This window comes from Miscanthus floridulus, chromosome 4 (genome assembly GCF_019320115.1).
Source record: "Miscanthus floridulus cultivar M001 chromosome 4, ASM1932011v1, whole genome shotgun sequence".
Taxonomy (NCBI): domain Eukaryota; kingdom Viridiplantae; phylum Streptophyta; class Magnoliopsida; order Poales; family Poaceae; genus Miscanthus; species Miscanthus floridulus.
The window spans coordinates 122,590,869-122,601,087 of record NC_089583.1 but is presented as its reverse complement, the minus strand read 5'-3'; the positions used below and the strand labels follow the sequence as shown (position 1 = coordinate 122,601,087).

The 10,219-nt window shown below is 53.3% G+C and overlaps 2 protein-coding genes across 2 annotated transcripts; one reads left to right on the top strand and one right to left on the bottom strand.

Moving 5' to 3' along the window:
• The first annotated feature begins 479 nt into the window (after positions 1-479).
• On the top strand, positions 480-1,076 carry LOC136549250 (glycine-rich cell wall structural protein 1.0-like). The gene has a single exon (XM_066540490.1). It carries the CDS (start codon positions 480-482, stop codon positions 1,074-1,076), a length of 597 nt encoding a protein of 198 aa, XP_066396587.1.
• A 784-nt stretch (positions 1,077-1,860) lies between these two features.
• Positions 1,861-3,600, bottom strand: LOC136552956 (galactinol synthase 2-like). Its single transcript, XM_066544533.1, has 2 exons — positions 3,156-3,600; positions 1,861-3,043 (listed from the first exon to the last, which is right to left on the bottom strand). The coding sequence occupies exons 1-2, from the start codon at positions 3,477-3,479 to the stop codon at positions 2,345-2,347; spliced, it is 1,023 nt and encodes a 340-aa protein (XP_066400630.1). The 5' UTR covers positions 3,480-3,600; the 3' UTR covers positions 1,861-2,344.
• Positions 3,601-10,219: the final 6,619 nt, after the last annotated feature.

Here is a 10,219-nt window from a genome sequence, read left to right as displayed (position 1 = left end):
CATCTCACTAAATAAAGGCCTATCATTGAATAGCATAGGCACGCTTTGCATGTCAAGAAACTCAACATATCCATAACGATCGCTTTCAACCGTGCCTCCATGATATATGGTCACTAGGTTGTCCATCTATTTTAAAAATGTAACAAAACACATGTCCTTTAGTCCAAATTAGACGATAGATAGTACCTAACAAGTACTTTCTAACTACAAACTAAGTAATCATGATAATAACTACGTATATATTTATAGTGTACTCACTAAATAGCTAGATCATATGTAGTCAACTATAAATATAACTACATATCTAAGTAGCTATCTAACTATATCTATTTAACAATATATCTATGTTTCTATCTATCTACATATATATCTCACTAAATCAACTAACTAAGTCATCACAGTATAACTAGTAAATAACAAACACCAACTAAATAGGTACATTGCATATTCATATTTTTACCTTTTCGGGTCGACGGACGATGGACGTAGGTCAAGGCGAAGATTTGGGCCTGCGGTGGCGTGGCCAACGACAGAGGTGGCGCGCGGCGGTCACGGGGTGCCTGGCGCTCCGCGCGGCGAGACCGGCTCGACGGGCGCGGGAGGCAAGGCGAGGTGAGGGCGGCGGTGGATGTCGGCAAGGCGGGGCGAGGCCGGCGGTGGAGGGGGCAAGGCGGGGCGAGGCTGAGGCCGCCGGTGGAGACAAAGGTGAGGACGGCGGTGGAGGGCGTGGCGGCTCGGCGCTGCAGCAAAACGGGCAACAGCGTGAGGGCACGGCGGCGCGGTGCGGGCTCGGGCGAGGGAGCGGCGGCGGCGGCGCGGCGCGGCGAGGGCACGGGCTCGGTCGCCGGAGCAGCAGCGGCGCGGGCAGGCGGAGCAGCAGCGGCGCGGGCGGGCTCGGCCGTGGCTCGGGCAGGCTCGGTCGTGATTCGGGCAGGCGCGGCGCGGAGCGTGCTCGGCGCGGGCGGGCACGCGCGGCGCGGCGTGGCGCGGGCGGGCACGGGCGCGGTGGTGGAGCGGTGACGGCGCGGGCAGGGGCGGCTAGGGTGAGATGGAGAAGAAGAAAGGTGGGGCGGTAGATATTTAGGGGGCTCGGCGCCGTAGATCTTGGCGCCCAAGATCTACGGCGCCGAGCTCGGCGCCGAGCCCCTGGCTGGCCATTTCCCCATGCCCAGGACCTCGGCGCCAGTGACCGTGGCGCCGAGCTCGGCGCCATTCACTCTGGCGCCGAGCCAAGGGTCCATTTCCGGAATTCTTTCCGCCAGGGGTCTATTTGAGAGAAACTTTCGAAAAAAGGGCCAGATAGTAAAAAATTCGGTCAGGGCAAAGAGCGGCGTTGAGTTGAGCACAGGGTGCGGTGGGGGAGTGCGAGGCAGATAAGGTAGAGAGAGAAGAGGAAAATAACAGTGGAAGAAAATAAAGAAAGAACAAACTAGAGTATTATAGATATTTCATTATTCTTTTCATCAACCAACTATGCGAAGCTGTTTTACTAAGTATTTTCGAACAAGTGAAACCGGAGAAAAAAAATTATTAGAGAAGCCACACGGGGTGGAGCTGAAGCTCTGCCCTAGTCTTCGCCAGTTTGGATTTTTGGTAACGCGACGTCACCGGCAGCGATTCAGTGACGAACGACGACGTACGTGCAGTCCTTGCTCCGTTTCCTGCACTCCCAGGACATGTGACAGTCTACCTTGGAACAAATATGATGTGACCATTGGCTATTCAGCAGGGAACGGGCATACGCCAGAGTTAGCGAATCTAAACGACAGGATAAAGCTTATAAGCAATGAAGAATATTCCGGAATATGCACCACAAACCAACCATCACAGATAAGCTCACAACGACCAACACAGCATTCAAGGGGTTATACAAAACTAAAAGATTTATTAGCTTATTTTAATTCAAAATGCTAGCTTGTTTGTCTTGGCAGATGACCAGTACGTACATAGCAGGAAAGATCCCAACACTACGTACCCAATTACCCAAGCTATAAAAAAAAATCAAAAACTCCTTTTTTCCTTCTTTGGTTTTCATTTCACCACACACAAACCAAAATACTCGACCTGACGAAATATACGGGTTATTGTACTGATGGCCAATGTCTAGAATTCCAAAACCTGTAGACCGCTACGCTAATTAATCCACACACACATATCCATATTATTATTATTATTATTATTATTATTATTATTATTATTATTATTAATTACAAGCGCCTCCTTGTTGAGCACTTGAGCGCCAGTAGCAGAGGATCGTCGGAGCCACCATCCGTGGGGTGCGGCCACCTGCATAGAACAGCTAGCCGGGGTGCACGCCGTCGTCCCGGCCGGCAACCGGCGGCGCCTAGGCAGCCGACGGCGCGGGGAAGTACTTGACGGCGCCGGCCTGGGCCAGGGCCTGGCTCAGCGGCAGCCTCGCCTGGTCCACCGCCTCCTCCTCGCCGTCGCCGCCGACCACCACCGGCGCGCCCTTGTAGTCGAGGCTCTCGTCGTCGTAGATGTCCCACCACTTGGCCACCAGCGCCTTGATGTCCTCGCGCTCCATGTTGGGCTCCTTCCCCGTGTACCTCCACGGCTTGGACCCGGCCGCGCAGTAGTGCACCACCTTCACCTCGTCGAGCACCACCTTCTCGGGGTGCCGCCACAGCATGGCGACCACCAGGTTGTACACCGGCGGGATGGGCGAGTACACGTCGCGGAAGAAGAGGTTCAGGAAGTCCTGCTCCGCGAACGGCGTCGGCGGCGTCACCACCAGCGCGTCCAGGAGGTCCTTGGCGGTGCGCAGGCTGGGCTCGTGCACGAACATGCCGGCGTTGAAGTAGAGCGGCGGCGGCGGGCCCAGCTCCTGCTCCGGCCACGACACTCGCTCCGGGCACTGCTGGCAGTAGCCGATCTTGTACTGCGGCATGTGGCTCCACGTCTTCTCGCAGAAGCAGTCCATCACGGCGTGGAACTTGCCCTTGTCGAGGTCGAACAGGTGGTCGATGTTCGAGTACACCTGGATGTCCGCGTCCAGGTACACCATGCGCTCGTACTCCACGAACTGCACATGTCATCAGGCAATTCATCATTGGACCAATATATACAAATTTGTCCTTTGTTCAATGATCATCAATTGGAACAAATACAAATGGAACACGACGAAGGTAACGTACCTCCCAGATCCGGAGCTTGGAGTAGTTGATGACGTAGTAGGCCATGGCGAACTGCGTCTGGCTCTCGGGCGGGTACACCGGCTCGATCTCGCGGACGACGCAGCCCTGGTCGCGGAGCTTGCGGCGGTGCTCCTCGGGCACGTCGGGGAGCACGGCCACCACCAGCGGGTAGGCGGCGCGGACACGGCGAAGGCCCTTGGCCAGTCCCACCACGCCCTTCCAGTAGTCTCCGTCGCCCGCAAGGAAGGTGACGTACGCCCGCTTCGGCGCCATGGCCGCCGCCGCCAGATTCTGCTTGCCCAGCGCCGACATGTTGAGGCCCATTGCGTTCGTCGTCGTCGTCGTCGGTGAACGATCTCTCGATCTCCAGAACAAGAAGACTCGTGCGCTAGCTCGATCTCAGTACGTGTGTGTGTACGTGCCTGCTTGGTGCTCGATGGATGGATGGAGAAGTGACGACGAGGGCGCCGTGCTTTTTATAGGCAGCGGGTGGTGGCCGTGCGAGGAGACTGGCCGGGTCGCGTCGTGTCCACCGGCCCCGGTTCCAGCCGTTGGGTCGGTTTGGCGCGTGGGATCGCCTACGTACGCGTGGCGGTGGCGGAGATCCAACGGCTGGAGCGCGAGGGACGGAGGCGTCTAGAGCGCAATTTCCCGGGAAAGCCCCGGAGATCACGACGCCCGACCATTATCCCCTGATTTGGGGATTTAATTTAATTATAATTATTATATATAGATTACTTTAACCATTTTATTAAGGTACAAAATTGTTGTGTGGGACCAGAAAGGAAATAAAGATCTCTGGATCTATGCTGTACGTAGTAACACATGCCTATATATATATTATTATATGTAAATATATGCTACTATATATTATTGGTATTTTATGTTTTAAGGATAATTGACAATAAAATACGATTAGGATGTACTATATATACTAGATTCTTGCTCCGCTAGATTTTCATTACTTTATTGATTGATCAGATTCCATTCTTTTGTCGTCTCTTCCTGATTCGATGGGATTCCTTTTCTATTACGGATATGTGACGACGTCGATCGCAAGTGTCCTTCAAATATTGCATTATATATCCACTGCAGTAGTACGGCTCTGTTTGGTTCGAGCTCCTAATAGTAAGGCTTTGTTTGGTTTGAGCTCCTAAAATTTTTAGGAGCTAAAAGTTTTAGAAGCTTTTATAAGGCTGTCAAAATCTTCTAAAAGAGTGTTTGGTTCCATCTTCTAGAATTGACTAGAAACAACAAATGCACTAGCAAATAGACCATGCATCTATCCTCTTTACCTCTGCTCCTTCTCTGCTCCCGTCGTGGCCCTTGCTCTCCTCCTCCTCGTCGTCTCCGCAGAGGTGGCCATCTCGATGGACGGGAGCGTGAGCAGCTCCACCACGCACCGCTGCCTCGTCTTGGTCGTGGCCTTCCCCCTGCCCATCGGGGAGCACGGGTGGCGGAGCACGGATGGCGGCGGGGGCCGGTGGATCCGGCGGCGCGAGGGTCGAGGACGGGGAACGGCGGGAGGAGGTTAGAGGGGCGGCGCCGACTCGGGCCCCATGGCAGCGGGGATACATGGAGGCGAGTAGCGCCACCTCCATCTCCAGGTCCAGCACGAAGGAGCGGCGGACCGGTTTGGGGCCGGCGGATCCGGCGAGGTGAGGCCAGAGGCGTGGGCGGGCGGGGCGCGGGAGACGGATCCGACGGGCGCCACGCGGGAGAGGAGATCCCAGCGGGTGGTGGCAGCGGGGATCCGTCGGTGGAGGGTAGGGGCCGCAAGAGGGAGGCGTGGGTGGGAGAGAGAGAGGGGGCAGGGCAATAAAGGAGGGGTAGTGGGGGTCTAGGATGGATTTTAGGAGCTTTTAGGAGGGGTGGAGCTCCTAAAATTTTTGGGAGGAGGTGTTTGGTTTTTTAGACAAATTCTATCTAGATTTTAGCTCTTAAAACTTTTAGAAGGGATAACCAAACAGGGCCTAATTTGATTGCACGCACTATCTTGGAATATCGCATTATCCAATCCCCAGTACTAACTTGGATATACTCCTATATATAAATAGTATAGTATAGTAGTATATACACTAGCAGCCCAAATGATTAGGCGGTTCGGTGAATTAGCTTTTTGGACGTGTCAAGAATGAATGAATAATATAATATATTAAAATTCAAAAAGAAACTATTAGTGTCATTTCCTTCTACATACATCCTCTTCTGTTTACGACAAATTATTTTTGGTAAAAAGAAATAGCAAGGAATTAATGCTGCCAATCATCATGACAATACTTGTCGGTGCGAAAAGTGACCAACTAGTAAATATTTGTCGTTTTGCTGTACGTTGTGATCGGATGTGGCCTAGCACTCAATAACATAGGGTTTATATTAGTTCAGGCAACGTGCCCTACATCTAGTTTGAGTCGGTCGATGACTATTATTCCTGAGCCCAGGTGCTCGAAATTTGTTGTGAGGTTACAAACGAGTGGAAATGAGATGGGGGTATCAGAGGTCCAGTCGAACTCTGGACCGAAGGGCCGAGAGTGACGGGAGCTCCTACATGCGCTAAGTATTGGAATGTATACTCTATGTAGCTTTATGATGTCTAAAGCTAGTAGAGAGTGAGTCGGAATGATCCGTGTGTCATCTGTTGTTCGTTGAATCGATCCAATCCTCTTTTTAGGAGAGAGCATATCCCCATTTATAGATGAAGGGGACGACCTTATAAGTGAGAGAGGGAGTGTGTGCTACCTAGTCTTATTGCCCACGTCGTCGGGTACGAGACGGTTTGTCGGCGCCTACAATATTGTTTACGCCCAGATGTATCTGGTTGGTTCTATCGTGTTCTTCTAGTAAGGCAAATGTCGGCGCCCATAACACTGTTCTTGTCCTACATGTCTAGAAGGTTGCAAAGTACCCTTCTGACACGCCCTGACAGTACTGTCCTGCAGGTGTGTAGGGTATATGTCGGTGCAGAATGTGACCAACTTAGTAAATATTTATAGTTTTGCTGTACGTTGTGATCGGAGGTGGCCTAGCACTCAATGACATGAGATTTGTACTGGTTCAGACAATGTGCCCTACGTCCAGTATGGGTCGGTCGGTGACTTTATTCCTGAGCCTAGGTGCTCGAAGTCTGTAGTGAAGTTACAAACGAGAAGGAGAAAGGAGGGGGTGTACAAGAGGTTCGGTTGGCTCCGACCGGAAGGGTCACAGTCGGAACTGGGTGGTCCTACGGTTGGGAGTGTTGATGTCGATCTAGTGAGTCTGAGCTTGAAGAAGTCGATCTCCCCTCATTGGAGAGAGTGCATCCCCTTTTATAGATGAAGGGGATGGCTTTACAGGTGAGAAGGAGATAGTACGGATGTTTCTAAACCTTGCTGCCTACGGTGATGGAAATTGGATAATGGTTGACACCCCCCAATACTGTTGATGTCGCTGTAGGATGTCAGATGTGCACGGGAGGTCGAGCTATCTTCTTCAGGAAGGATGACGCCGGTACCTGCAAAATACTTCTTGATGCCTAGTGGCATGTGAGGAGCCGCGCCATGTTCACCTGGTTTGGCAAATCCTAGAGCCCATACTACGATCAATGTCTAGAGACACGCGGGGGGGGGGGGCTTACCATATGTGAGTTTCTAGCGGCCCCTACAATACTTTGTGGCTGCAGAGCACTGTTTCGCAGGGTATGGTCTCTGGTGCCGTGGTTTGACTTGTGAGCCCCGTCTTGCCTTCCTTCATATGCCTTCTGGTTCTTTCTGAGCGGGCGTCTCCGGTCGGATGGTCCCTAGTCGGTTCTGGCGCGCCAGTCGGAGAATAGCGATGAGCAGGGTTCCTAGTCAGAGACATGAGGTCGAAGTCAGAGGCGGTCCTCGAGTCAGGCTTTTCGAGTGGAGGCTGTGTGAAGGCGTCCAAGGCCTGACGCTAGCGCTCCGATCGGAGAGGCCATTCGGAGTTGGCATGAGCCTAAGGTGCTCCGGTCGGAAAGATGGGCCAAAGGCGGCCAGGGCCTGAAGCGAGTGCTCCGGTCTATTGAGTTCAGACTCTTGGGCCGGTCCAGAAGAAGAAAAGGCCATCCTTCTGGGCCGAGCCTTGGCGTGGAAGCCAGTCCCCGAGGGACCCCGGGTTTATAAACCCGACAGGAGCCCCCGAGCCCCCGGGCGATTTGGATAGAATCGTCTAGGGGATTTTTATCTTATCGGCGGGTGCGCGTGAGCGCACCCGCGGGTGTAGCCCCCGAGCCCCAGACGGTTTAGGCCAAACTGGCTGGGGGTGTTGTCTCAGCAGGCGTGTATGCATGTTTTTAGTTTGAGATGGAATTTTGTTTAACCATGGCGTCGTTGTGCAGCCGAGGCATTTTTAAGCGCGGGGATTGGATTGAGACAAAACTTATTGATCCCAGCATCGGTGCGCGCCGAGGATCGGGCGAGAAAGTTTTTAGTTTTGAAACAAGCCCTGGCGTTGATGCGCGCCGTGAATGGAAATAGCTTAGTTTTGGATGCAACAGAGTTCGATCTTTAGCGTCGGTGCGCGTCGTGGGATCGAGTAAGGTGGAGTCACGAGTAGTCCTAGGCGTCGGTGCTCACCACTAAGAGAGTTAGTTTTAGTTAGTGAAGCCATTACGCGAGTTCAGAGTCGTAGTCCCAAAAGCCGTAGCCGGATGTCGCCGATCCAGTCGACGCGAGTTTGGAGTCATGGTCCCAAGAGCCATAGCCGGATGTCGCCTATCCAGTCGATGCGAGTTCGGAGTCACGGTCCCAAGAGTCATAGCCGAATGTCGCCTATCCCGTCGACGTGAGTTTGGATTCACGGTCCCAAGAGCCATAGCTGGATGTCGCCTATCTCGTTGACGCGAGTTCGAAGTCGTGGTCCCATGGCATTTAAGCCCTCGAGCCTTGTCGGGCCTTCGTGGGGGCCGATGTGAGTTGTTTTGCACTACCCCATCCGGTTCCTCACAACCGAAGGGGCTGAGTTTTGTCGCCTGTCCCAATCGCTCGGGCTCAAAGACTAGCTCGGTGAGCTCACTAACGGGTGTGATTGAGTGGAATCCGAGTCCGTCATTCGTGATGGGGTTGGCATAGCCCTCTTGTGGCTTTCCACTACTCCTTTACCTATAGCCTAGCAGATGCCTAGGTCATTTCATAGACCGACCTAGGTGGCCTGATGGCCTCTCCTCGATAGAGATTTTGTGGGCTTAGCGAGAGGTTCAGGATCGAACGAGAAGGTTGAGATGACCCGGTTTGCCAGACCAGGCGAAGGCCGCATGGTGCTCATCTATGGTTTTCTCCCCTAGCTCTGTTTGGCTGCTCATGTCGAATGAGGCAAGCCACCGCTTCGTGGTGCAACACGAAGCGTTTTGGTGCATTTCGCTGCACGTGCGATGCTTAGTTCTCGAGCCCCCGGGCGGTTCATGCCCTAACCGTCCAGGGGGCTCAGGCGTATGAGATGAATGCATGTATGGATGTATGAATGATTTGTAAAGAAATAGAGGGGGTTTTGGTAATGTTTACCTTGACGACTGGAGTGACGGGGCTCGAAGTGTTTCAGTCAGAAATGTCCGATCGGGACCCATGCTCGTCGTCCATGACAGAGTTAGTGTGGCCTACATGGGGTGCCCCTTCACTTCCTTACCTATCAGTCGGTGTCTATCCTTACCTATCGTTCTGGTTCCTTTAGGCCTGGCCTGGGGAAGTGGGGAGCCGCCCGTGTGCGGTGGTGCTTCGGTTCCTATGCCCGTCGTGTGGTAGTGGTTGTTCGTGCAGTAGTGGTGGGCCATAGCCAGGCCATGTCCCATCCGATCAAGAGTCGTTCCATCGAGCAGGGCGTGTCTTATCTGCATTAAATGAAAGAAAGAGAAAAATCTCACCTTGTCGTTCCGGCTTCCCCGATCGATGTGTCCCTCTATAACCCCCGCTCCCTTTTCCTTAAGTAGAAGAGGCGAGGGGGTTTTCATTCCACTCTCTTGCATGTTCTTCATCCACCGCTGCCTTCTCTCCTCCTCTTTGCCGTGAGCGTTCCTGAGAGCTGTAGAAGTTTCTAGGAAAGAAGGGGAGAGAGCAAGGGAGAAGAGAGTTACTCACAAAATGTCAGACTAGAGGTCATCCACCATGAGGGCGTCGGTGCTGGAGGTGTTCATCACGATCGAGTTCTAGAGGTGTTCATCACAATGGGGTTCCTGCTGCCACAGGAGGTGGCACACTGGAGGGTCCCTAGGAAGGAGGAGTTCCCGCAACCTCATCCCAATAAGGTGGTGTCTTTCCTTACCTTTCACGAGCATGGGTTAGGAAACCCCTTGCACTAGTTCCTACGTGGGCTCCTCAACGAGTGGGGTCTGGAACTGTAGCACCTTAATCCGATGGGGGTGCTACACATTGCTGGCTTCATCACCGTCTGTGAGGCTTTCCTCAAGATGGAGCCACACGTGGACCTCTTCTGGCTCTTCTTCTTCGGGAGAGCCATGGTGGACTGGAGTTCGGCCGAGATCGCTCTGGTTAGAGGCTTCGCCCTGCAGCAGAAGCCGCGCGTGGGAGGATCGTATCCCGCGTACTCCCTATGTGACTCCAACCGGAGATGGCATGGGGAGTGGTTCTACATTAGGAATCCGGCAGGGGTGCCATTTCTAGTGTTTACCGGTGGGAGGCCGGTGAAGCAGAAGAGTTGGTCGTGGGGCTATGCCCACATGGAGAGGCACAAGGTGGAGGTCATCGAGGAGGAGCTCTAGAAGCTCATAAGGGATGGCCTCGACAGGGTGCGGGTGTTCCGCACCCTTTACCACCATCGGGTCATGTCGTTGGCGGAGAGGACGCACCCAATGTGGAAGTACGACGACCAGTCGGACCCAGACCATGTGTCGCTGGAGGAGCTATCGGACGGTGAGATCTGGAGTCGCGTCGGCCGAGTGTTGCAGCTGAGCCCTAAAGAGACGGTGGTGGGAAAACCCATACCATTTAATGCCTCGATCGTGCCCTCGCTGGTATGCTCTCTCACTTTGCTCATACTTTTTCCTCTGCCTCTCTTCTTTTTTGACTTTGGTTCATTTGTTCTGTAGGGGCTTGGGAGGTACAAGTCCTGACCGC